Source organism: Nothobranchius furzeri, chromosome 11 (assembly GCF_043380555.1).
Source record: "Nothobranchius furzeri strain GRZ-AD chromosome 11, NfurGRZ-RIMD1, whole genome shotgun sequence".
NCBI classification, from domain to species: Eukaryota; Metazoa; Chordata; class Actinopteri; order Cyprinodontiformes; family Nothobranchiidae; genus Nothobranchius; species Nothobranchius furzeri.
The window spans coordinates 49124005-49151104 of NC_091751.1; the positions used below are offsets into that span (position 1 = coordinate 49124005).

A 27100-nucleotide genomic window follows, 5' to 3' on the forward strand; every position below is an offset into this window, starting at 1 on the left:
ATAGGAGCTTCTACCGGTTTAAAGGAGGAGACTGAGCAATTGGCTTTGACATCTCCCACTCGCGCTGCTTCTGTCTAAGAGCAAGTCTTTTAGTTGCAACTAGTGCTGGATTTGGCTCGTTGCTACAGCTAGAAGCTATGTGCCCATCTTCTCCGCACTTAAAACAGTATCCAGGCTTTGGTCTGGGCACCACTGCTGTTATCTGCTGAATCTGTTTGGGCTCATCTGGAATTTTAGTCCCCACACGGGGTTTTGACTCTTTTTGAGTTTTCTTTGCCTTTTTATCTGTGTTGTTAACCTTAAGCTGTGCAATTTGGCTCCTGAGCTCAGCGATTTGTTTGCGTAAGTCATCACAGTTATCATCTATTTCCAGTTCACAAGTGTTTTTACTCTGAGAGCATGTTGTTTGCACATTTGAATACACTCTAGTTCGTTGTGCCCCTAAGTGTTGTTTCATGCGTGCTGCTTTAGTAGCCTGTTTGTCTTCTTCAGTGCGCAGTTTGAGGAGAAGTGCTGTAAAATGAGGCGGGTTGTCTTTCTTTTGTTCGAGTTGCAGGTTTGAAATCAGCGAGCTGTCCCAACAGCCTCTGCAAAACTGCTTGAGCAGCTGCTGGTCGGCGTCACTGGAGGAAATTCCATTCCTCTGAATAACTAGGTTTAACAAGGTGTATAACCTCTGAAAGTAATCGGAAGGTTTTTCACCACTGTCCTGGTTTGTGTTTAAGAAGCGAGCAAAGAGCTCGTCGCCGTCTTCGACAGCTGCGTAAGCTGAATCGAGATGTTCAAGGTACGTTTCCGGGTCGGATTTTGGACTAAGAGCTTTAACGATGCTCGCTGCTGGGGCTGACAGACTCTCCACGATCCTTCGTACAATTTGGGACTTGGTGAGTGAAGGATCATTTATGCATAACACTACACTACTACGCCAAGTATCATAGTCAGTTTCAAAAGAAGGGTGTGGAACTCGCCCTGAGAACGGTTTTAGTCTGTATTGTGAAGTAGGCGGAGGGATAACCTCACTGCTTTTAACAATGTGTTCCACAATAACTCGCTGAACCTCAGGTGTGTTTAAAAGATTTGGTGGAATGCAAGGGTTTTGTTTTCCAGTCTCTGTAGGTGGACAATTGTCCTTTGAGTTGTTCATATAGTTAACTTCTGGTGTTAAAGGCAGGGAATATGTAACTTGGTCACTATGGAGCATTGGCTCTGGTTCAGTGACTGGTTCAGATGCATGGGTATCCCTTCCTAAAGATTCCCCAATTTTTGCCAGTTCCTCCATTAGAAGGTCTTTAAATGATTGATTGCTACGCGCAGCTATGTCCCTGAGCTCTGACAGATAGGCATCAGTGGCAGATGTGCTAGTTTCTAGACTGTACGCGCTGGCTAGGTCTTGAATATGAAAGAAAACATCTGGGTTCCTAGTACAAGGTTTGTCATAGGGTAAACATTGTTTCTTTAATTCCTTAACAGTGGCTTCATGTTGAAACTCCACAATAATCTGATCACAGTTTGGTAACTTAATGCGCCTGTTAACTGGTCCGAATCCTTCCATAAACCCAAAGACTTCGTTATCAAGGTCTGTATCAGTTAACCCACTGATTAAAACAGCATTTGAAACTTTGACCTTTTCTGTTTTCACAACTTCCATTTTAAAACACTCAAAAGTACCAATAATGCCAAAATGGCAAACCACTGTGACCTCCAGGCACTCTTATGATGTCAGTCAATGGTTAGCTAAGGTAACAACTCTACAATTCTCCTGGCTGGCTCGCCAAGTTTTATGTAACCGGATTACAGGATACAATAAGATAATTAAAAGAAAAAATAAACAAATGGGCCAATAATTAGGTTCGGGGAGAATTGGAGGTTGTTTAAGAATGACTGGAGTCACGGGTATAGCATGAAACGGTTTATATACTAAATTTTAATAATAATGGGAAATATAACACATAAAGATAACACACAAAAACAGATGAAAACAATCGACAATAGTAAAATGGTCGGTATGAGATTTGATCATATGAGTCACAAGTCAGCCGGCGTCAAGTCAAATCCCCACGCTTGGGGTGAAAGTCAGAGTCCGGTGGTGCGATTTTTTCCTACCACACCGTTGAGATTGTTCACAGAAGAGAGCAGTCTGCTCTTCAGTTACTTGAGATGTCCTGGTTCGTTCAGTGGTTAAGGCTCGCCATCTCCCTCGTCAGGAAGAAATCCAGTTCTCGTTCCAAGTGAGTGATCATAGGAGTCGGGATCAAACCCAAGGAAAAAAAAAAAACCCAGCCTGTAAACAACAGGACTGTTAGCAAGTTGGCATCGACCCTTCTCGTCACATCACAGCATAAAGTCTTACAGACTTAAACAAATGCTTCACTCTATTGGCATAGCCAATCATGTTTGGGTTCACAGTTCAACTAACATAACATCAATTTGATTGTCTATTAAAATAATTCTCAGTAGCTCTGGAAATATAATTACATATGACAACAATTGTTCAGCTCAATAGGCTCAGTTAGATTCTATTACTCTACACTATTCAACAAGAAATACATTCATGACAACAAGGATACATTTAGTTGTGTTTCTATACAGCATTGTGACACCTTGTATATCTGTAACACAATAAATAAATAAATAAATAAATAAATAAATAAATAAAATGTTCTATAACAAAATTCAACAAAATATAAATTCTGGTCCTTTGGTCCACCTTTGTAAAATAATTCCTCCCTAATCAGTTAGCTTTTATTTATTTTTATTTATCTATTTTTTTTATTATTAAATGTTTGGTTAAGGGACGCATTGCTAATTCTATGGCGTTAGCTATAACGCCCCTGAGGACCTTGTACATCTAGGCCGTACCACCATTAACTGGCGGTTTGAGCCGTTAACTCCTGGGAATCCCATATGCCCTACCGCCGTTAACTGGCGGTTTGAGCCGTTAACTCCTATATGCCCTACCACCGTTAACTGGTAGTTTGAGATGTTAACCCCTGGGATCTAACGTCTAGCAGCCCACTGCTGTCACCTCGGTTGCTGTAATTAGCTTTTTGAATTTAATAATTTACTGAATTTAATCTCATTCACTCACCAACGCGCTCCAACGGTTCCCTCCTACAGAGGATTGGTTCACTCTGTCGTCTCCACACAAATCTATAAGAATGGAATTAATTTGATAAGCTATTTAAGTTTCCTTTTTTTTTTTAAGTTGCATCGTTAGCTTTTTCTCTTCTTTTTTCTTTACTCACCGCGTTGGTTCCAAGTTCCTAGCTCTTATTAGAAGGAGTCAAGTCCGCCTCTCCCTCTATCTATGCGGCACCCAAATCAGGGTTCTTCACGGCCTCGACCGTTGTTTTTTTTTCTCTCTCTCTCTCTCTCTAACCGCTCAGTCTTTGCTTTCTGTATCTGCGTGCTGCACAGCCGTTTGTCTCTCCTCTCGCTCAGCTGCGTCGCACGGTTTTATTTCGCGGAGGCGGGACTTATTTCTCTCAGCCAATGAAATTTCAGATTCCCACCTGGACCAATAGTATACAGCTTTCCTCTTCTGTTTCTGTTAGGGATGTTCAAGATTCTTGTTTTAACCGATGTTTAATATTAAACTCGTTATTTTAGTTATTCACCCTTCCAATAATTCATTATGAAATTATCTATTAGTTAATTAGATATCTATTAATTAGTATTGTTAATTTCCTTAATTTATATTTTATATTTTATCTAAATTGAGGATGGATCATATTAGTAAGCCAATTAGTTAATACCTCATTAAGGTTCTAGCTTCTGGGTTACATGCACAAGAGGACTGAGAAATGTTTCTAGAAAAAAGAAACAGGAAATCGTTCTTGTTTTTTTATATTGCTGAAGAGCAAGTCCACCGACAGACCACTTTCTACTTATTTTTGAAAACTGATCAGTCACTCTTAGTTTAACATGCAGGCGGAACATGAAAATAGTCTTCTCCTGCATCAGCCTCCAATAGAAAATAGACGAGGAGAAGCTCGGGTCAGAAAAGCTACACAGATCTATTAAATACAGGCTGTTTGCCATTTATGTCACACTGAAAGAAGAATGGACACATTTTTTCTTATCGAAACATTTAGTTTTCTCCTGATTTTATGCATCTGGTCCCTTCTAAATGATAAATGACCTGCACTTGTATAGGTCCTTTCAGAGTCATGACTCCAAATTACTTTACACATGAACGCCGTCTTTAAAAAAAGCATTTTTTCCCCTAATACATTTGCTGTGGTGGTCTCTAGTATATATGAAGGCCTGATGAACTCTTAACACTCCTGTTTTAGGAAGTAAAGGGGAGTGGGGAGCAGCACATTGCAGGTTTTGGAGTCTAATTTACTGAATTTCAAACATCTCGCCTCTGATTGGCTAACAGCAACGCAACTCCACCACTGACTCAGTTTACTTTCCAACGTTGATGTTTTGTCTCCACAAATAACACAAGCCTGAAGGAGTTCTGCCATGTTGTGGAGTTGCTAATGCTAATAGTTAGCTTCTACTAGCCAAGGCATTCTCTGCTGCTTTCCCCGTCACGATCCAAGAGGGGTGAGCCCATGAATGTTATTTACAGTGACGTAGATCTGTCAGGCTTTTCTAATTCGCGTCTTTGCCTGTCTATTTTCTGTCTTTGACCAATCATATTTCAAAAAGAATGAAGTAAAAACTGTTTCCCAGTGAACTTTTGTCTTTAAGGTTTTCTTTGCTCTGTTGTAGCTTTCCAGTTCAGTGCACACAGTTTAATTGCCTTCAGCATTAAAATATGGGGAACATTAACTATCAAAGGTTTCCCCCTCATTCTCTTGTCCCTAGGGCATCAAACACCAAGACTGAGAAGATCATGAAAGAGCTGGATGAAGAGGTTACTTTTTCTCTTTTATTACTCACTGGAATATTATACATCTACATTAGCAGATTTGAAAACCATTACATATTCACTGAAACAGCCACACAGGTTTTTTTTTTTTTTATCTTTTATGGTTTTGCCAGCAACAGTGTGATGTTCCCATTCAGCAATAAATCAGAATATGTTCCTGTTTAGCATTTTTAGCTTGAGTGAGGATCAGTCTCTGCTGTATCACAGCTGCTCCGGTCGTTCTTTGCTGCAGGCAAACCTGAGGAAGAGTGCAGAAGCCAGCGTGTCTCTGCTGGAGAAAGACAAGCTCATGCTGCAGCACAGATTCACCGAGTGCCAAAGAAAAGCTGACCAGGAAGCAGAGAAGAGACGCAATTTGGAGAACGAGGGTAAAGATGGCAACGGCTGCTGATTTAGTTGTTAAGTAGTTGATGTCCTGGTCATATATGTCCCAAGCAGGATCTTCATTTTACCACAGATCACAGAAATCACGAAGCTCATTCTAGTGTTTTCCTGTTGAATAACTACAAATGACAGATATAAACAGACTGAAAATTTAGTTAAACGTGTTCTGCAAATGCATGTTTTGATAAATCAAGAAAGAATTCACAAACAAATTTTGGTTTTATTGATTAACTTTATTTTGGTTTAGTGTCAACTTTAAAGGAGCAGCTTGAAGATATGAAGAAGATCAGTCAGAACTCACAGGCTTCAAATGATAAGATTGCCCAACTCCAAATGCAGGTGTGTAATCAAAACAGCTATTTTTTTAACATTATTCTCTAAATCTATTTAATTCATTGTCCTTTGTCCTGGTTGACAGCTGCAAGAAGCAAATGTCTTGCTGCGAGCGGAATCGGACACTGTTGCAAGACTGAGGAAGAACAACGGGGAGTTGACGCAAACGACGAGCCAGTTGGAGAGTTTGAACCGTGAGCTGCAGGAGAGGAGCCGTGCAGCTGATGCAGTGAAGGCACAGCTGGAGAAGGAGCTCCTGCTTCTTCAGAGCACGTTGGACTCAGAGCGCAGGAACTACAGTCAGGGCTCAGAGGAGATTAGTGAGCTGCAAGGTGACTTGATGACACTTAGGCTGGTCGTTTATCCAAAGTTGGGTCACATCTATGACTGGATTTTTTGTGTTGTAGTCATAAATCAAGTTATAAGGGAACAACACTTAACATAAATGTTTCACTTGCAGCAAGACTATCTGGACTACAAGAGGACAGCAAAAACTTGAAGCTCAGCCTCTCCAAAGTGGAAGCAGAACGCAAGCAGGCCCAAGAAAGGAGTAATAACCTGGAGAAGGTACACGCTTTAATAGGGGTAGAGTGATATGTCGTATGGCCAATATTTACTGTTCCTTTATACGTCGGCGTTGGCTGACACTTGTCCTTAGTAAAGCAGATTAAAAGTCAGGAGCAACCTCGACAGCCCAGTGCTGTTGCAGAATTTAATTTAAATGTAATTTATAATAAATAGTCTAAATTAACTTTATTTAGGTGTTTGACTTTAACATTTAGCAGTGCACAAAGTTACTATTTAAGTTAGTTAAATTCAGTTCAAAACTGGTACAGCTTTAGAAATTTTGTTTATCAACTTATGTTATTAGAGATATTTCAGCATGAAATTAAGGTGGAAAATGTCTAGATATCTGCCATGAAAATCAGCAGTGCGTATCGGCCATCAGCTTACCATGTCTCCTACATGTTGGCATCGGTACCTGCAATAGAAAAAACCAATGTCTGTTGACTTATGTGCTATGATGTCAGCCGCGTGTAAAGTTCAAAGTTTTAATAATTGGCTTTTAGTCTAATCTGTTTTTTTATATTCCCTCCCTACAGGAAAAGAACAGTCTGGAGATTGACCTGAACTACAAGCTGAAGACGTTGCAGCAGCGTCTGGAGCAGGAGCAGACGGAGCACAGAGGGACCCGAGCACAGCTCACTGACAAATACGAATCTATTGAAGAAGCCAAATCAGCTGCCATGAATGGTATGCTGGTCCCATGTCCTAGCATGCACCCTCCACTTTCCCTTCTCTAATATATTCTTCAACTGTAGTTTTTTTTTCACCTCTTAATTCCTTTCTTCTTTTACTTTTTCTTACATTTTTTCTTGTGAAAGGTTGCATATATCTTATTTCTCACTCCATCACTTTGTTTCTACTTCATCTTTCTTTTCTCTGTGATCTGAAGTCCCCTTGAGGTGCTGTTGGGTTTAGAGGAATTCAGGTGCAGGCTAGTGAGCGTGTCGAGGCGTTGACTCATTGCATATTAAATTAAAGTAGCTTTCCGGAGTTTTCTACTTTCAGAAATTATGTATGGTTTTTCAGAATTCCGTAAAAGTGATAATCTTATCATATACTGTGATATAATGTAAGCTTTGCGTCTTTTTATGTTTTTTATTTTTGCAATTTGTTTTGCTAAGCACGCCCCCTGCCCCGCAGAGCTCCGTGCAGTAAGAAACTGAACGCCGACCAGAACTAACCAATAGCGTCAGACTACTGCTTAGATGCTTCAAATTTAAGGAATACTTCAGCTGATGCAGAGTTGATGAACTTTTCACAGACAAGAAAGTCTTTAAAATATAAATATATGAAAACACAACATGACATGAGAATAATACTTGTAAAACGACGTGTTCTAGCTCCATTTGTCAGCTACAGAAGCACATTTATGAACAAGAAACGTGACGTCGCCATCTTAAAAAAACAGAGCGACAGACTTTTTGTGTGAAATGCTTGTCAGCCACTAGATGGTGCCATCGTATAGGAGAAATACTCCGGAAAGAGACTTTAAATGATAATGTTGTTCAGGTTACATCTTCCTTTTTTTGTGTCAAAGTAGATCCAAACAGAACAGCAACAGTAATTACTTAATAGAAAAGAAATCCTCATTTTTAAGCATGAAAATCAGCTTTACTTGCATGTCTGGACATTTAAGCAATATTGTGGAATGTTTTTCTCAGTTTACCTCCCTGCTCGGGTATTACTAGTAAAAAAAATCCTCTGTTACTCTTCTGCTCCAGCTGTTCAGCAGAAGATGGGAGAGGAGACCGGAGCGAGGATGCGAGCGGAGAGCCGGGTCCTGGAGGTGGAGAAGCAGTGCTCCATGTTGGAATTCGACCTAAAGCAGTCTGTGCAAAAAATGGAGCAGCTGATGAAACAAAAGGAAAGGCTGGAAGAAGATGTAAGTGAAAAATCTTGTTCATATGAAAGATTTTTATTTTTTTTCTTAAATGTACACATTTCCTCTCTCCCCAGGTGAAAAGTCTGCGTATGCAGCTAGAACAAGAGTCAAGCAAGCGTTGTCTGGCTCAGAATGACCTTAAGATCCGCATGCAGGATGTGGATCGTCTAAGGTGTTCAGAGAAGCAGCTCAAGCAGGAGATCAACACGGCACTAGAGAGCAAACGCTCCCTGGAGTTCCAGCTGGCACAGCTGACTAAGTATGTTTCTGAAATAAAACAAATAACTCAGGTGTGAAATATGTTTACCTATTAATTCAATTCAGTTTATTTATAAAGCGCTAAATCACAACAAGAGTAGTCTCAAAGCACTTCATAAAGTAAACATTCCAACTGATCCTACTTATCAACTGATGGAGTTCAGTTCATTATGGAAATTTGGTAAAATTTCCTATATAAGGAAGCCCAGCAAATTGCATCAAGTCACTGACTTTGTCAGACTGTACAGCAATTCTCATACTAGGCAAGCATGTAGCAACAGTGGAGAGGAAAACTCCCCTTTAACAGGAAGAAATCAACAGATCCTGGATCAGTATAAGCAGCCATCCACCACAGCTCACTGGGGATTTGATAAGACAGAACAGGTGAACTAGTAGTAGCACTTTCTATGATTGAGAAAGTAAAGAATTGATATCCGGGGAGCGAGGTTGTGTAGTGGTGTGCCAGCCGGCGGCCCCCTTCTGGAAGGTGTCACAGCTCAGCAGAACACCCCCATTTATCAGACGTTCATAGAAACTGTCCTATAGTCCTTAAAACTGATGACATTCAGAATGTTGGTGCAAACGGACAAAATTCTGATTTATGAAGCATGCGGTGATCAACCCACGCTCCTCAGGAAGAAACCTCCAGCAAAACCTTAGACTGTTGATAAATCCCACCTGTACTCGGGTGCTCTTGTCCTCATCATTTACATACAGAAACACCCTCAATAACAGTATCTGGTCACTCCACATCCTCAGCACACGCGGGAAATCCCAGAGTTCCTCCTGGCCAACAAAAAAAACAATGTGAATGACCGCAAAATCAAGGCACAGGTTGCTGAAGTTTAAGTTCACTCAGGTCAGGAGAAACCAGGAAAAGAAAGAATAATGCCTGGGAGAAAGTGGCAGAGGTGGTAAACGTGGTTGGTACAGAGGAGAGGTCCCTGTCAGAAACATAAAACATTCACACTTTACATTTGAGTTGTGAGCATGTTCTGTTTGGAGATGTCTGAATGCAGAGCTGTAAAGTTGTCAGTCAGTCTGGTTACCATGGCAATGCGTGTATGTTTGGATTTGTCAATAATTCAATGTGGACTGGAATCAGATTGATGCTTTTTTTCTGTCAATCCACAAAGGGTCGTAAATCCCAACATAGCTGCAGAAGGATCTTCAAGAAGTGATATCTGATCAGCAGCCCATTGGATTCTCGCCAAGCAGATCAATGTGCTCACAGTTCTATTCAATTCAGTTCAGTTTATCTATATAGCGCCAAGTCATGATGAGTCGTCTCAAGGCACTTCAATGAGTAAACTTTCCATTTGAGTTCAGTTCATTAAGCCAGTGAGTAAAAAGTTTCCTTTATAAGGACCTCAGCAGATTGCATCGAGTCACTGACTAGTGTCAGTGTCTTCACAGCAATCCTCGTACTAAGCAAGCATGTAGCGACAGTGGAGAGGAAAACTCCCTCACAGAAGACTTGTTTCCTCCAGAGTGCACCAAATCCTCCTGTAACACAATTAGAGAGTAGTGGCAAAAGAAAGTGTGGAAAGTGGTCAGTAATGATTCCGTGGTCACCTTTTTCACACCTTTTGAGTTTGCAGGTATGACTATCTCATAAAAAAGTTTTAAATCTAGTCTTAAAAGTAGATTATTAATTCCAGCAGCGTTGTCAGTGATGAGAATTTTAAAAGTCCTAGAAATGATCAACCTGTTTATCAAGAAAGTGGATTAGTCAGCAACTCTGGAGCAGGTTAATGCAGCCGGGACGTTCACAGCAGCGGTGCTGGACAGTAATTCTCTTAAGAAGTTAATGTGCAAATTGGCTGTTATTTTCTAATAAGCACTGTGACTCCAGCTTAGAGCCGGAGTGTGCCTCGATGTTTTCACAACAGGATTAGGCTTTACACTCAATCCCGCTCCAGCCACTTATTTACTAATCTTCCGGCCGGCTCATTCAGCTAAAACTGCTGCTTTTTAGACTCTGTTCCTTTTTGTTGATGTGTTAACAGACAATATCGAGGCAACGAGGGACAGATGAGGGAACTTCAGGACCAACTTGAAGCCGAGCAGTATTTTTCTGTGAGTATAAGTCACATATTTAAGCATTTCCGTTTTACTTGTTTTGGTGCAAAACCTGAACGTTTGTTTTCTCTCCTTTAGACACTTTACAAAACTCAGGTCAAGGAACTAAAAGAGGAGATTGAGGAAAGGAACCGGCAGATCCAGGAAACACAAAAGAAGGTGCAGGATTTGTTGAGTGAAAGGTAAGGAGTGATTTATGGAGTTTTCAGTTTGCATTTGTTTAGATTTTATGAGTCAAAAGTCTAACTAGGTGGCACCTTTTACCTTTGACACAGGGACTCCCTGTCTGCTCAGCTGGACCTGACGGTGACCAAGGCAGAGTCGGAGCAGCTGGCTCGGGCTCTTCAAGAGGAGCAATACTTTGAGCTCATTCAGGAGAACAAAAAAGCAACAGGGAGACACAAGCAGGAGATTGAGGACAAGGAGGCTACTATTGCTCGGGTGAGGAGAAACCAGTGGATCACGGTTTTATTTGCTTTAGAGCAGTAATTGAACAGGGAATTCATCACTTTCTAATTTCTGCACAGCTTGAGGAATCAAATAAAACTTTAACCAAAGATGTTGAGAACCTCAGCAAAGAGAAAGCAGAGTTAAATGAGAAGCTCCGTGTCCAGGAAGAAGGTTCGCTCAGCTTCCTGAACTTTATCATCTCGTCATACAATCATTGGTTATTGCAAACTGTTTTTTCCCTTTAAGAATATGCAGAGCAAAAGGAGGAGGCTATAAATGCAATCAAAGCCAACTATGAAAAGACCCTCAGCACAGAACGGACACTGAAGACTCAGGTGGGCGAACGGAAGCAAAACGCTGCTGCACCTTTATGGGAAAATCAGCCGCTGACGCTTTGCGTCTGCTTCATTTTGTCAGGCGGTCAACAAACTAGCAGAGATCATGAACCGTAAAGACATGAAGCTCGACCAGAAGAAGAAAGGCAGCACGGCGGATCTACGGAAGAAGGAGAAGGACAACCGCAAGCTTCAGCTGGAACTCAATCAGGAGAAGGAGAAGTTCAACCGCTTGGTCGTCAAACACCAGAAAGAGCTTGATGAGATGCTGGCTGTGGGTTGCCCTCTCAACCTCTCTGTCTAATAATCCAGAGTCTTTGGGTTTTAATCCAGGTTTCTTGACTTCACAGCAACTTGCAGAGGAATTCACGTACCGCAACGAGCTGCAGATGCAGCTGGACAGCAAGGAGAGCGACATCGAGCAGTTCAGAGAGAGGCTGAACGATTTACAGCAGCGGATGGAGAATTCAAGCGTCACCAGTTTGCAGACAGATGAAACAGACAGTAACACCCCGGGTAAGCTCTCCTCTCTGGAGCCACTGTTACTTTTAATGATTCCTAAAGAAAATCTGCCCAGTGTTATTACATTTGTGTTGTAGTAAAGCCAAACTGCACACCAAACCATTTCGTAAATAAACACAAATGTCCTTTGCTGTGTTTTCATGTGTGTGTGTGTGTGTGTGTGTGGAGTTAAATCACTCTCTCTTATTTCCCTCATGCCCAGTTGGTTCTCCTTGCTCTTCTTATCTCTGTAACTCCCATTCGTTTTCCTCTGTGAGTAACTCGGCGGATGAGCCCTACGTTGCAGCTGTTGTGTGTCGTCTTGGTTTTTCCCTGATTTTATTCTTTTGCCAGCACAGTCCTGAGTTTTGTTGGGACGATTCCCCCAAAATATCTTTGAATGGAGCTTGATAGATCAGGTGGAGCTTTTGACATTTTAGAGCTGATTGATTGGAGACACTAACGGTAATGTGCCGAGGAAATGCTGACGCAGAACCGTGTATCGCAAGCCCAACCTCTAGCGTACTGACGACATGCCGTGGGTTTAAACACGAGCCGACACTTCTGCCATGGCGCTGTGTTCTCCACACCAGGGCTGCAGCTGTAGAATATTTTAGTGTTCGAATATTCTATCGAGTTCTCTGTCAATTTATCAAATATTCTATTTGACGACGTTTCAAGTGAAACTAGATTGTGGTCTGCTGTTAAAAATATGAAAACAAAACATTATCAAAGGCTCAATAATATGTATTAAATTAATGTTGTCTAGTTCCCTTTTTCCCAGCTATAGTTAGTTAAAATTTTATGGAACAAAGTTTGACTTATATTTCATTAACATTTAATGTTTGTATTAATATCACCGATCCTAGTCTAAATAACATATCTAAATAAATCCACATATGATCAGTGGAATGGAATTATTTCATTACCATGCTCAATAGTACACTACTGCTAATAACGTTTAATTCTACTTGTAACAATGTAATGGTGGCATATATATTTTATTCTAAACGGGTATGCAACATAATCCAGTCTAAATTGTATTCAAATATAGAAGTGTTTGTGAATTACATGCTACAATGGTTTGCCATAGACGTATACAGTGTATGGAGCAGACTCGTAGCATCGACCCAGACTCCAGGTAGCAGCTACGGTTCTGCTCCACACCGCTGCAGACCTCCATAACTAAACGGGATGTTGGGGTTTTCTCTTCCACTGGTAGTTTAGTCATTCACAACCATCGTGTTTCTTCTGAACCACACTTGATCGTGAGTGTGCTACGCACTATCATTCGCATGTCTGCTCGTAGTTTCACTCTTGATCCTAAACTGTGGACCTTTTCTGCCTTTTACAGTGGTTTCTGTCTTTACTGGTTTCTCCATATTTCACCGCAGCACCGAAATTACCACATTGTTTGCCAGTAAAATGTGTTTAGACTGTGGAGTGCACATTGAACAAAGCTTTGAATCGGTAAAAGAAAAGAAAAAAATTGAGGAATTTAATGAGTCGAACCATTGGAATCATTTGATGATTAGTTTCAGCCCCACTCCACACACTTGTGTTTTTGTGGGCATGTTCATGAGAAGTTCTCCCCACTTGGACACTCCCCCCAGAGCCGCTTTAAGTTCCTAGATCCTCTGATGCTTGTGTTTTCTCTGCTGCATGCTAATCCAGTAGAAGCACCAAACGATGCAGAAATGTAACCTGCTGATGCACCTGTTTAATTCTGTGAATGGACTGACTGATAACGCTTACTGAACTCTGGCTGCTAAAGCATACACACACTTAGTCTCATACACAACTATGAAATGGTTGCTCCTGCATGGGGTATCTCCAGTCCCGTCACCTGCTTTCCTGAGGAGTTTATTTTTATGTTTGAAGTAGCGTGGTGCCAGAACCTTTTGACTTCTGTTTTTCTCCCAGTTGAGTTTGGATTTAAATGCTGCATGGCCTTTTCTAGCAGCCTTTATTCACTCCGCATTTATTCATTTTTATTCTCTCTTTTTTTTTTTTTTTGGCAATTTCCTCCTCAGAGTCCAGATTGGAGGGCTGGCTGTCCATTCCTAACCGTGCTAATATCAAGCGATATGGATGGAAGAAACAGGTACGCCTGCTTTTTGTTAGGAATTTTCCTACATCGGACGCCGCTAATCTTTCAACTGCTGTTTCTACATTTGCAGTATGTGGTTGTGAGCCGTAAGAAGATTCTGTTTTACAATGATGAGCAGGACAAAGAGCAGTCCACTCCCTCTATGGTGCTCGATATCGAGTGAGTATCTTCATGTTTGTGTTTCAGAAGGATGTCCGTTAAAAGAAAAGTTGTCTTTGGAGCAAAATGGGAAATAAATGTGCTTCATAGTTTTGTTTCTTCTTCTGTAGTAAACTGTTTCACGTGAGACCAGTCACACAAGGAGATGTGTACCGTGCTGAGACAGAAGAGATTCCCAGAATATTCCAGGTTGGGCATTCTCTTTCACCCTGCCTGTCGTGGCGTTTTAGCTTCAGGGTCCTGTTAGCAGAATTTCCGATTCTGTTTTTTGTTTTTAGATTTTATACGCCAACGAGGGCGAGTGCAGGAAGGAGGCTGACATGGAGACGGTCCCTCAAGGTGACAAAAACTGTCTCCCACACAAAGGCCACGAGTTCATCCCCACACTGTATCACTTCCCTACCAACTGCGAGGCCTGCTCCAAGCCTCTGTGGCACGTCTTCAAGCCGCCTCCGGCCCTAGAGTGTCGCCGCTGCCACGTGAAGTGCCACAAGGATCACCTTGACAAAAAGGAGGAAGTTATTCCTATTTGCAAAGGTAAAAGCGCCAGTTGGATCGATGTAATAAGAAGCAGTACGGTGTGTGTTTTTTGACGGGGTATTTGATGCAGGTAATTTGAATCATAACGGTTTTTAAAACTCCTCACAGTTAATTACGATGTGACCTCTGCCCGGGACATGCTCCTACTGGCTCTGACCCAAGATGAGCAGAAGAAATGGATCACCCACCTCGGAAAAAAGATCCCTAAAACCCCTCCAACATTTAATAGAGCCCCGTCCATTCGCCCTGCATCCAACCAGTCCTTCCGCAAGAACCCTAAAAGCAACTCGGGAAAGCTGAGGTAACTTTGGATCATGGCTTATATTCTTTCAGACACTGATGTTGAAATAACCATAACTACATATACCATTTATTCCCGGCAGTAAGTGAGGATGTGCTCCTGTAAAACCTTAATTTTTTTTAATCTTAATTCCCAGCTGAAGGGCTAAGATTTGTTCAGCCAGTCACGTGATCTGCTCTTTGTTTCCTGTGTTGTAGCCGAGCGCAGTCCAGCCTCCATGCAGCAGACACAACATCCAGCACTTGTTGACAGGAAGTTCTTCAGAAAGTGTTGATGTTGCTTGAGTTCTTTTTTGTTTTAGACTTTCCTCTAAAGCTTTAGACCTGTGTTCATTCATCTCACTGGGTGTTTCTAACTTGAGACACTTCCTGCTTCATTGGTTGGTTGGTTGGTTGACTCCTGGGCTCTGTGCAATTTACACTTGGGATGTTTCTGATTGGCTCTCATGTGTTGGTTAACTAACTTTTAGGCTTGCAGCTTTCAATAGAATCATACAGTATTATGTATTTTTATTTTAGCCATGATATAAAGTTGCTAATGCTATCGTCCAGCTTCTCTGCTGTCAGACGGGGCTACTAACATGTCTTTTACTGGACACCATCTTTTTTCTTTATTTTTCAGCTAACCATCTGAACCATTTGGATTTGTTTTTCTGGACTAAACTTTTCTTCTTCTGTCATCTACAAAAATGGAATTGTAATAAAAAAACATAAAATAAAAAAATGACAAGCCCTGGGAAATTCTGGCAGAAGGCATCACGGACTTTAAAAGACTGATTTTCCTCCGTTTGAAAGAAAAGCATCAATCAACTCGACTAACTTGCAGTTCTCCATTTCTACAAGAAGATGGCGCAATTGACTGGATTTCCTGATGGACTACAGAGTGATGGAAGGACTGATGTTCTGTGTTTCATGTTTTTGTAGCAGATGTTCAGGAGAATGAAAAAGGGCTTAATCTGGATTCCTGCAGGTGTGTTTTCAGTGTAGGTACTGTCAAACAGGGATTGTAGATCTGCAGTGATGGGTTGCATCTCAGGGGTGGAAAATAAATCTAGTCATTTATTCCCCCACTATACGGATATTTGAGCTAAACACAAATAGTTTCCACATAAAAAAAAAGAACAACTGATGCCTTCATCTAGTGTCTCTGGCCTTTTTTTGTGTGTGTTTTTTTTAATCGATTTGAAAGTCAGTTATCAGTTTTAGGGTCGTATAAAATAACAGATGTTCTTGAGCAGCAAGCGAAGAGCATACAAGGTCATCATTAAATCTATGCATTATTTTATTGCTCCAAGCCATAAGGAAGCTTGTTGTAATGGCGCGCAGGAGTAGCAAAACTAAATGGATTTTTTTGTTTATTTGGTACATTCTCTGTAATATTTTTTTGTCATGTATATATATTTTTTGTAATGTATTGCCTTACATTGATCCATAGATAAGAGGCTCAAAAGGACATTAAGTTAAAATGTAAATCTGCACTGTTTGACCTGACTGTAAATTATTTGTAGAAGACTAAACAGGTGTAGCATTTGGCCCACCTTGTGCCTTAATGTTCGGATATTGATTTTACTGCCATATTGTTATATTTTTTTCATTGTTTTCCAACGCAAAACAAATCTTAAATCTTCCATCTTTATTTTATTCCCACATATTAGTGGTTTTATCAGGACTTTCTTTATCTGACTTATTAATAAACTGTTAGTTTACTTTTGCACCAAAACATTGTTTTAAATCAAACTTGGTTCATATCATATAAGCATTTTCAAGAGTTTACGTAAAACTAGTCATCACGTGTGAATGGTTGTCATGTTAAAAATGAGTTGTTTCTTCAACATAATGTCAAGTTTATGCAACACCCCCACTCAGTATATATAAAGAGAAAAGGTTTATGGAATACCTCCACATTCTTTCATTTGTGTTTTTTTTCCCCAAGTTTAAAAAAAGAAAAGAACAAAAAAGCACTGGAAGTATGATCTATTGTCACAAAAAAATTGCATGGTAAATCTGCATTGAAGTTCGCACTGATGGATATGCCAATAAACATATCTTTATCATATGCTGTATATACATATATGCTATTGTTTTATATCTAAACATCTTTAGGATTGCCTCAGTATTCATACAAGGGAATAATGCAAAGCCATTTGTCTTTGGAAGTTTAATGTTTAACATTTGACATTTTTATTGTGGTTATGAAGAAAGTTCTGCATAAGTCTACTTATTATTTCTAAATATGTTATCCAGTCTAGCCATAAAACAATTCAACGTTTAGTTTGGTCTCATTCCGGAGATATGGTAAGATCTGTTTGAATATCATTTTACATATCTCTACATTTCAAATTTAAGAATTCTGTCATTACTAAATGCTTTCATACATCCTCAGCCTAGACTGCAGCAGGGCAACTAGTAAATAGTCGAGTGCATCGATGAGTTTCCAGCGTGTTGTTGCAGCGTCATCCTGTTTGAATGAAGTTCAGCCCGAGAACTAGCCACCTCCTGATTCGCGCCCCACTAGATCAAAACAGGAAAAAATTGAGACTTGAGGAGGTGAAAGATTACCAGCCATGCCGGTGTTTACAGGTACGATGTTATTTTGCAATGTAACAATTTTTGTTGACAATCTTAATAAGAACGAAACTTAACACGTGTTTATTAAGCCAGCGTTTATTACACGATTAGCTTAGCTGTCTAACGTGATGTGCTGTTAGCATGCTAACTGTGCATAGGGAAGCCATCAAAACTTAGTTTCGCGTTATTATTTAACGGAACATTGCGTGAGGTCAAATAATAGAAAAGGGTTACATATTTGCCGTTTGATGTTTCCGTCTTGAGAGTATTTTCGCGATGTTACCCAACACATTTGACGAACCAGACAACAGCTAGCCTACTTAGCAAACTGTTAAGTAGGGGTTTTTAACTAGTTGTTTTACAACCGTTATTTCTCATTACAGACATTTTAAACAAGTCCGTGTCATTATAGATCATTTTGATTTTCTGTATTTTGAGCACAACCCAACCGCCTTTTGTTGTAACGTTTAATGTTCTTGCAATGCTAATGAAGCTAGCCTGATTTTGACAGTTTTCCTGCGTTGTATTGATGTGGCTTGGCAGGGATTTTCTGTTTTAACTGCGATTATCAAACATGTCACTAAATCATCACATTAAAACAAATTAGCTGCTGAAGAACACCCTAACTTATTCAAAGGTTTGTGCTTTTATGTTTTTAAAGCAACAGTCAGCTGGGCTGCCCTGTTAGCTGCCTGATTTTTATTTTTCAGGACACCACAGTTGCCAGATAGATGCTGTGTCATGGTCCCAGACTGGTGGCTGTAGTTGTTTATACATCATTTTATTTATTTTTTCTTGTAGTTAATGTGAAATGGGGCAAAGAGAAGTTTGATGCAGTAGAGCTCAACACCGAGGAACCACCCATGGTTTTCAAGGCTCAACTATTTGCTCTGACAGGAGTTCAACCAGACAGACAGAAGGTCATGGTGAAGGGAGGCACCCTCAAGGTGTTAAAAATATTTGCATCCACAAATCCACACTGCATTCTAAAAGCTGTTAAAAATATTGCAAATCGTAATTTTCCAATTTGTTTTCTCCTTTCTAGGATGATGAGTGGGGAAACATAAAAATTAAAAATGTGAGTGAGTCACATTAATAAACAGCTAGCTGCACATAGAACATTTTGATGAAGTGCCTTCTAAACTAGCTTTTATTTGCAGGGAATGACTCTACTGATGATGGGCTCTGCAGAAGCCCTGCCTGAGGAGCCGTCTGTTCGGCCCATGTTTGTAGAGGATATGACTGAAGAGCAGCTGGCTTCAGCGGTATGTGAGGCTCACTATTACCAGCATCTCAGAAGGGGTTTATCAAATGATTTGGGCTATCTGTAACATCATTTACTCTGAAGTAAACAGAAGGATGACATCTTGTGTTACAGACTTTACAAGCATTTTCTTCAAGGTTTGAGTCCTTGTGATTAGGAATTATAGACTACTGAACGCTCAAACTTCATATCTGCCTCAAAAGATGAATATTTTTGTGAAATTTTAACGTTTGTGACTGTTCAGCATTAATTTGTGGAAGTGCAGTCATGGTAAAAAAGCAAGTACTCCCTCTTTAATCGCTTGTTGTCATGTTTAGATGGAGCTTCCGTGTGGATTGACCAACTTGGGCAACACGTGCTACATGAACGCCACGGTGCAGTGTCTACGCTCTGTGCCAGAGCTTAAAAATGCTCTCAGGAAGTATGTGATTGTGCTTAAGGGCATGGTATAGTCTGCTTATTTACGTTGAACACTTTAACACATTAAAAAACTATTTTTCAGTGAGTTGTCTTGATACTCTTTGCAGGTATACAGGTGCTTTGCGATCTTCAGGTGCAAATGCACCAGCACAATACATCACAGCAGGTGTGAGGCACGGTGAACTGCTCACTTTTTTTTTCAGACATGCATATAAAGGTAAATCTATGTTTATCTTTTATTCTCAGCTCTTCGTGATTTATATGAGACTATGGACAAGACCTCTTCCAGCCTGCCACCCATTATTTTGCTGCAGTTTCTTCACATGGCCTTCCCACAGTTTGCTGAGAAGGGTGATCAAGGGCAGTACCTCCAGCAGGTAAGATGCTTTGTTGTGCGAAGTCGGCTCCTTAATAAGATTTGTTAATATCATGCTTTCTCACGTGTACAGGATGCCAACGAGTGCTGGCTCCAGATGATGAGAGTTCTTCAACAAAAGTTGGAGCCACTTGAGCCAGAGACTCCCATGGAGGTGAGGGAAAACTGGAAATTTGCTTCTAGTTATGTATCAAACGTGAACATGGGCATTTACGTGTTCAAGTCTTTGAATTACATGTTCCATATAAAAAAAACATAGCAGGGTTTATTTTCTGGATTTTTAGACTGAATCTGGGAGCGAAGCCGCCTCCGCCTCTTCAAAGAAGAACTTCATTGACCAGTATTTTGGTGTGGAATTTGAAACTACGTATCCTTTTGGAGCTTTTTGAAGTTTGGTTTAATAAATAGAAGATTTAGCATTAAGAACAAAATGACAGGTTTTGATCCTTAACTTTTGTCCAGCATGAAATGCACAGAGTCTGAGGAAGAGGAGCCGATCAAAGGCAAGGAGAGCCAGCTCCAACTCAGCTGCTTCATCAATCAGGAAGTCAAATATCTTGCAACAGGACTACGGCTGGTACGGCTGAATACAACTTTTATGCTTGGATCCAGTCAACACAAAGGAAATAAAATGTGTCTTGTTTCTGTTCCTCCAGAGACTACAGGAGGAAATCACAAAAATGTCTCCGTCATTGAACAGAAATGCTCAATATATCAAATCTGTAAGTAGAATTCCCCTTTGTTAGTAACAGAATTTTATGTAATTCTAAATTTATGAACACATCAGTGGTATTTTCCTCCTGGATTCTTTCCCCTTCGCTTCACCAGTCCAAGCTTAGCCGTCTCCCTGCCTACCTGACTGTTCAGATGGTCCGATTCTTCTACAAAGAGAAGGAGTCTGTCAACGCTAAAGTTCTTAAGGTTGGCCACCTTTGATTAGTCTTCTCTTGATTTTTAGCAGGCTTCTTTTTATTGAAGTCTTAACCTAAAATATTGCTTGAATGTGAAGGATGTGAAGTTCCCACTCATGCTGGACGTGTACGAGCTGTGCACGGCGGACCTCCAGGAGAAAATGTTGGCGGTTAGATCAAAATTTAAAGAGGTTGAGGACAAGAAGCTGGAGAAACAGCAGCAAAAGGTAACACTGGAATGATTTTACTGTAGATAAACATGCATTCTGTATATTCAAGTTCTTTTTTTCTTTTTGCATTAGTTGCTGAAGAAGCCAGATGCAGGAAAGGAAGTGAAATATGAGCCTTGCTCTTTCCCAGATGGTAGGCTCAGACTCTCACATTCAAATGTTGCCTAAATAAAACTCTAAAGAGGTTATTCAAGTCTAATTTAAATGTTTTTGGGATTAAAACGCATCCACAAACACTTGTTCTAGATCTCGGATCAAACAACAGCGGCTACTACGACCTGCAGGCTGTGCTGACTCACCAAGGTCGCTCCAGCTCATCGGGTCACTATGTAGGATGGGTCAAGAGGAAAGAAGGTAACCAGTAAGATGCTTCAGCGCATCGAGCGGAAACATGAACGCTGGGGACATAACGTTTGTTTTCTCTGACAGATGAGTGGGTCAAGTTTGATGATGATAAGGTGAGCGTGGTCTCACCTGAAGACATCCTGCGACTGTCTGGGGGCGGAGACTGGCATATAGCTTACGTTCTACTCTACGGGCCGCGTCGGCTGGAGATACTGGAAGAACAGTAGCTGGTGGGAGATTTATCCACACGTACAGATTTGCCATTTCCAAGCACTGTCTGCATAGATGTGCAATAAAACTGGTGTCTTTAAAAATTTGATGACCTTATTTTTGTTTTTTATTTGTAACAAACACATGCTTGTGTTAATTATTCAACCATAGTGTGCTTTGAAAATATGCCGAGGCAGTCTCTGGACCAGATCCTCAGAAGTTTAAAGTTCTGCAGTTTCACATGTTTTATAAACATTGTATCATTTTTTAAAAGCCTTTGGTAAGGTGATCATATAAGAGCAACAGGTCATTTTTAACGAGAGTCCAGCCAAGCTGCTGTCCTCGACCGTCTGGCTCGAGTCTGCAGATGTACGACTGAACTCTCGACCACCTTTTGAACCTTTGAGGTCGACCTCAGGTCTTAAGTGCTTGGCTCACATCATCTCCTGCGATTGTTCAAATGTATTGACTGATGTGGCCCTTTCTGCCAAATTAACGCTGTTTTCAGGGAAGTGTGAGTGTGGGGGGGATGGTTCAGGTCAGGTCGCCCTTGTGTTGAACCTTGTGTTTAAATAAAGACTTGAGATTCTGCGGGCTCTGAATGTTCTTCTCATGGTGATCTGAGACTTGTTTCCTGATCACTTCGCCACGGTGTGTAAAACCCAGAACATCTACACTCTGTAATAAGTTAACAGGTTTCTTTCACAGGTGGTGAAAATAAAGTGTAAAAGCAAAATGTGAGGCTGTTTTTGTCAACATAAGGTGGAAAACAAATAGGAAAAAAAAACATTTATTGGGTTTCTACAGTGGAAAAATGGCTTAACATGTACTTCCATACAAAAAATGTAAATAGGTTTTTGTATGACAAAGAATGTTGCAAGAAGGTAAGAAAGGTAGAGCTTAAGCCTCACTGAGGCCGTCTGCGATCTGAGAAAAACCAGCTGCATTTAGAGCGGAGACCAAATTCTCCACAGTAGCTTGTGTGCCCTCTCGGTCCTGCCATGAAACCAGCAGGAGTTTGGCCTGCATCTCAACATCTTCACTGTCCGTCTCGATTTCACGCAACTCTGCTGCCTTCATCTCCAAATGAGAGGCCAGCGTCTTCCACTGGGCACCCAGTTTAGCCGCAATGTCGTCCATCTGCTGGTTCGTTACAAGTTTGCTCTGAATGCTGGGACCTTTAGGAAAAAAACAAATATTTAAACTGAGGTTTTAAGTGTTCCAAATATGAAAATGGTATGTAAACTTGCTTTTATATTAAATATTCCAAATAATTCGGGTTTAAAGACAGTCTTGTTTCCAGGCGTAAGAAATCAAAAACCGATAAATCAAACTCACTGTCGTTGCTTTCTTTTAGAAGATTGTCTCCATTATCGTCGTCATCCTCTTCGCCTGTTTTAATTTCCTCTGAAGGGAGATCCTTCTGCATTTTTAGAGTGAACAGAAGCCTCATTCAATAGTTCGTTATTTTAAAATGACAAAATTGTGTTTTATTGTCGACAAATCTCTCACCGGCAGTTCTTTAGCCAGTTTGCAAACCATAGTGTCCAAGTAGTCTGCGAGGCTCTTGAACTTCTGGTTAGTCGGCTGAAAGAAGTGTGGACTCCTCCTGGACAGCAGCCTCAAGGCCCGCCAGCCGTAGTTCGGGTTTCGCACAACCCTGAAAGCATTTACACAATTAAAAAGAACAAAGTAAACAGGAAATGAACTTTTAAACTGTTTTTCAAGCAGACTTACTTGTACTCCTCCTCCACCATGTTAGCTGGGTCAGCCTGTTCGATGGCTTCAGCAAAAAACTCATCCAGTGACGGCATAAACTCTCTGAAAACCAAAACCAAACAAACTCAGATGTCATTTGTAAATGTATTTATATGACTGTGTTCTTGTAGTTATTTTCCATAATCGACTGACCTGCTGTCTGACTTGCACGCCTCCATGTTGTCATGGTTCAGGTTCCACAATCGGGTTAGCTCGTCACTAAAAACAAAACAATTTTTCATCCAAGTGGAAACCCAACTCTGGATTATCAAAAACACTAACTTAATTTAATTACATCTGGTGTTCTGAATAAATAAATCGGATTAGACTTTTCACTAATACATCCCATTGCTATTTGAAAACTTACTTTCCCATGAAAATCTTTCGGTCCGGCCCTTTTCCAAGGAAGTCCTCTGGAGCTTGTCTCTTCCTGGTGGGCCTTTTAGGTTTTTCGTCTACCGTTCTGTTTCAGAGGAAAACAAAAGAACTACTTGTCATTCTGACACGCTACTGTGAGTTCACACACTCACAACTGTTAAAACTGACCGGTGACTGCGTGAAAAATAAAGGAAAAGTCAATTTTCAGTCATTACCTTTCTTTCACAAAGCTCGGACATCCCTCATTTTTCCAGGCATTCCAGTTTTCCTCCGTGCTGAGCATGTGCTACGACAAATGAGACTTAAATGTAAACAAAACAGAAGCTAAATGTGAAAAAAAATAAAAAATAAAAAATACATCAGTATTTCTGTAGAACTGCTTACCTCAACCATGGTGGCAAACTTATCTCCATCAGGGGGAGTTTCTCTGAGGAGCTGCAAGAACAGATAAGTTACAAGTTGTTCTCTCAGTGGTTCACAGTGTTAATAAGAATAATAGTTTTATGAGGTATAAAAAAACTGTGATGTAAATGGAAATTGTCACAAAACCTCAGAAGAAGAACGGACAGATTTTTTTCGCAACAGACACGTTTTCTCCTGATTTCTGGTCCTACGTGTCTGAACTGACCTGAAACACCAGCTTAGTCGTCTCCTCAATCCATGTAGTCTGGTCATCATTCAGAGCACAGCTTGAGCTGTGTCAAGAAATCAAAAAGCATAAACATGAACTAATTCCATCCCAACAAGTGATATTTGTTTAGTTGCACAAATGTTCACCTTTTGAATTTGACCTGACCCTTCAAGTACTGGAACAGGATCAGGTACTGCACCAGTATGTGTCTCCGGAAGTTGCTGTCGCTGAGCTGCAAGTCCATCAGCTGCAGATTACAAAAAAAAAAAAAATCCCAAAACAATGAAGTTTAACTTTTAAGACAGAAAAACATATGACTTACAGCCATAGTCAGTTAAAAACTGCTTATTTATACATGATTAAAAGATTTTTAATGATTTTTCTGCACCTTTTCGCTCGTGAGAAACTTGGCAAAGTAAACCTGTTCACCATCAGACGCTCGCAGCTCCTCCAACTTCCTCTTTGACGCCTGCATGTCATCCAGTTTGTAGCTTTTGAACACAGCAAGAGTCTCATCGGAGTACTGAGCAAAGCAAAAGCAACACACAAGTTTATTTATTTTTTTATCCTCATCTTGGATATTGACAGTGATCCGTCAAATTGGTCAGAGTTGCTGCACCGAGGTGGATTACCTTAACAAAAGTAATCCATGAGATTTTTTCATAGCACTGCAACGGATTTCTAAAGTAGTCCTGCAATGTCCAGAACTTTCTGTACAGGTTGTAGTCAATCGGAATAGAACTAAGGAACAAAAGGGTACTATTATTTCATGAAGGTGAAAATGTGAGCAAATACAGCAAATGGTTTTCATTCACCACGGTGCCGGGGCGTCATCCTCCCCCATTTCTCCTTCCTCCACTTCCATGCCGTCTTCCTTTTCATCAGCGTGCTGTCAACATAGTAGCAAAAAAACAGATGAAACAGGATGGAAAGGATGAGCTCATTAACCTAATAATTAACCTAACAATACTTCACCTTCTGACCAAGAGTGCTTTCTTGTTCATTTTTATTGAACACGGTTATGTTGTCCAGATTAAACTGGCTTTGTAGATTGAGACCTGGATTAAAACACACACAAAATCTATTTAATTGAGAGGTTTACAATATGATTGTAAAGTGCTTTGATTTTTTTCCCCTTCAAGTTAGAAAAATAACTGACTTTCTTACCGGATTTTTCAGACAGAGGAAAGAGACGTGCCAGGAAAAGCTGGATTCTCCCACAGAATACTGTATTCTGGGATTTCGACAGCCTCCTTAAAAGATCTGTACAGATGAAACAAAAGTCACTTGCACCTGAACTTTCTGAGAATAGAAAGTCTTTTGGATGACAGAGAAAAAGACAAGATTTTTACCGTTACACATTCTCAACAAATAGTTCTTTCCTGCTGTGTAAAAAGAGCTCTGGAAGAAAGAAACAACACAGGTACAATAATGAAACCTTCTAACAAAAACAGAGAAATATTTTTGTTGCCTTTACAAAAAAAAATGCCTGTAATTATACCGATTTCCAGGTAGAGACATTTTCTTCAACAAAAGAGAATATTTTGTCACACAAGTCAAGGGGAAGGCAATCCAGAACGTCTCCCAGCAGGACAAAAGGAGTCGTAGCAGAACAGATACCTGCATTAAAAACAGAATAAATGTTACACTGTCATTTGTTTTAAGAGACGTTTTACCAAAACTTATATCAAAGCGATCCTTTCAACATGTATGTTTAAAATCCAAAATCATCTAATCTAAAATAAATATCCACCTCAGCAGTAGTGATAACATACCCTCAGTAACAGCATTGATGCTCTGGTAGATTAGAGACAGATAGTCATCACAGCATGATTTCTGCTCAAGCTAGAGAGAAACAATCATTAGCGATTCTCACATATTTTCAAATTTAAATTAACTAACTTATTAAACTTACAATCTGGTCACCAAGAACACTCCTCAAAGCCTGATCCAGTGTGGTCTTCTTTTCCGTCTCACTGACAAAAACACACAAGTAGTAAATTTGTATTTCTGGATTATTTTGATCTGGAACCTCGACCCAGGAGCACAACTTACTTGCCGGGGAGTTGGTTAAACACGGCGATTAGGGGTTTGCAGGTTTTACCAGCTAGTGCTTGTGTGCTTGCAGCCTACGGTTGGGTGAGCATGGGAAAGGACATAATGAGAAACAAAAGACGATGCAGAAGTTTGCTTCCGTTTTCAAGCTTCCGATTCGGGAAATGGCTAAGGCCAAGGCCACTCTCAATTTTTATATACGGTGACCATCTTTAATCTGCTTCATCTTAAAAACTACAATACCTAGACAGTTCAAACCTGGACGGGATTATTCTAGACTAATAGCAAATTCCATAAAACAGTTTGTGATTTGTGAAACTTCAAAATCTGCCTATTTTAAGTTTCACAAATCTGAAAAAGGTTTCACAAATCACAAACTATGCTTTATGGAATCTGCTATTAGTCTAGAATATTCCAGTCCCGGTTTGAACTGTCTAGGCATTGTAGTTTTTTTAAATAGAGCAGATTAAAGATGGTCATAGTAAATAAAATTGAGTGCAAATGCTCTTTAGCCAATTTCCAAATCGGAAGCTAACTTCAACCTCGTAAACAACAGGACCGTTCAGAAGCGTTTACTTTAGCTTAGCTTCTTTGGCTAACTACTACACTAGTACAACAAGCACAACCATAAAGTAGTGAAGTTAAGATTTTTTACGGTTTTATCAACAAGTTGTCTTACATACAAATATATTATGGATGGAAATGACAGAAAGAAGCCACTTCTCACCGAAAATTTCTCTTTAGCGTCGACAAAATTAAATGAGGACAGAGACATCTTTACGCTTCTGAAACCGGAACCGCCAACGAATCACTTCCGGTTATGAAGTGGCGTTTTTGTACGTAAAGGGAATTATCTGACAAAATTATACATTAATACATATTATCTATAAACGGAGTTAGGATAAAACTAACTTTGTATTTTTTAATTTAGTTTCAAATAGTTCAGTCAGTCACATTTTTATTTCCATTTTGGATGAAAAATGGAAATAAACCGTAGCATAGCAATCTTGACCACACGATGGCAGTGTTGTACACCATTGTTGCTGTTAAAGTTTTTCATTATTTTTTAATTTGCTTACATTCATCAAACTCTGAGTGGCTGTAAGTGATGGATGCATGGAAACCTTCTTCAAATGGTGAGTTAAAATTAGTATTTCTACTTCCTGAAAAT

General features: G+C 40.2%; 3 protein-coding genes across 7 annotated transcripts in view; 2 read left to right on the forward strand and 1 right to left on the reverse strand.

Annotated features, from left to right (window-relative positions):
- Window positions 1–15515, forward strand: part of rock1 (Rho-associated, coiled-coil containing protein kinase 1) — a 61433-nt gene extending 45918 nt beyond the window's left edge. For 2 of the 4 annotated variants that reach the window (XM_054741348.2, XM_070541648.1), the window contains 21 exons: window positions 4819–4867; window positions 5115–5250; window positions 5514–5605; window positions 5685–5931; window positions 6060–6166; window positions 6703–6853; window positions 7888–8048; window positions 8123–8307; window positions 10316–10385; window positions 10467–10570; window positions 10664–10829; window positions 10916–11009; window positions 11085–11173; window positions 11256–11447; window positions 11524–11689; window positions 13708–13778; window positions 13855–13943; window positions 14054–14132; window positions 14222–14480; window positions 14592–14784; window positions 14982–15244. In XM_054741348.2, coding sequence (XP_054597323.1) covers window positions 4819–4867; window positions 5115–5250; window positions 5514–5605; window positions 5685–5931; window positions 6060–6166; window positions 6703–6853; window positions 7888–8048; window positions 8123–8307; window positions 10316–10385; window positions 10467–10570; window positions 10664–10829; window positions 10916–11009; window positions 11085–11173; window positions 11256–11447; window positions 11524–11689; window positions 13708–13778; window positions 13855–13943; window positions 14054–14132; window positions 14222–14480; window positions 14592–14784; window positions 14982–15033 — 2752 coding nt within the window. In that variant the 3' untranslated portion in view covers window positions 15034–15244. Of the gene's footprint in view, window positions 1–4818; window positions 4868–5114; window positions 5251–5513; window positions 5606–5684; window positions 5932–6059; window positions 6167–6702; window positions 6854–7887; window positions 8049–8122; window positions 8308–10315; window positions 10386–10466; window positions 10571–10663; window positions 10830–10915; window positions 11010–11084; window positions 11174–11255; window positions 11448–11523; window positions 11690–11897; window positions 12790–13707; window positions 13779–13854; window positions 13944–14053; window positions 14133–14221; window positions 14481–14591; window positions 14785–14981; window positions 15245–15405 lie in introns of those variants that run through there. The other 2 variants (XM_054741353.2, XM_054741358.2) reach the window with 2 other exon arrangements.
- A 1600-nt stretch (window positions 15516–17115) lies between these two features.
- Window positions 17116–21698, forward strand: usp14 (ubiquitin specific peptidase 14 (tRNA-guanine transglycosylase)). Its single transcript, XM_015956675.3, has 16 exons — window positions 17116–17363; window positions 18153–18298; window positions 18397–18429; window positions 18512–18616; window positions 18933–19036; window positions 19143–19201; window positions 19282–19412; window positions 19485–19565; window positions 19696–19778; window positions 19874–19988; window positions 20068–20133; window positions 20240–20332; window positions 20421–20549; window positions 20625–20685; window positions 20799–20906; window positions 20982–21698. The coding sequence occupies exons 1-16, from the start codon at window positions 17348–17350 to the stop codon at window positions 21122–21124; spliced, it is 1473 nt and encodes a 490-aa protein (XP_015812161.1). The 5' UTR covers window positions 17116–17347; the 3' UTR covers window positions 21125–21698.
- A 183-nt stretch (window positions 21699–21881) lies between these two features.
- Window positions 21882–26753, reverse strand: thoc1 (THO complex 1). Of its 2 annotated transcripts, none has more exons than XM_054741386.1 (21): window positions 26657–26753; window positions 25930–26003; window positions 25790–25850; window positions 25650–25719; window positions 25376–25494; window positions 25227–25275; window positions 25042–25137; window positions 24850–24932; window positions 24693–24763; window positions 24507–24615; window positions 24263–24397; window positions 24021–24121; window positions 23872–23938; window positions 23628–23678; window positions 23459–23529; window positions 23233–23328; window positions 23019–23084; window positions 22845–22928; window positions 22620–22767; window positions 22446–22530; window positions 21882–22285 (listed from the first exon to the last, which is right to left on the reverse strand). In XM_054741386.1, the coding sequence occupies exons 1-21, from the start codon at window positions 26702–26704 to the stop codon at window positions 22008–22010; spliced, it is 1962 nt and encodes a 653-aa protein (XP_054597361.1). In that variant the 5' UTR covers window positions 26705–26753; the 3' UTR covers window positions 21882–22007. The 2 variants fall into 2 exon arrangements, with proteins under 2 accessions (XP_054597361.1, XP_015812160.1); XM_015956674.2 differs by having other exon boundaries at window positions 24690–24763.
- Window positions 26754–27100: the final 347 nt, after the last annotated feature.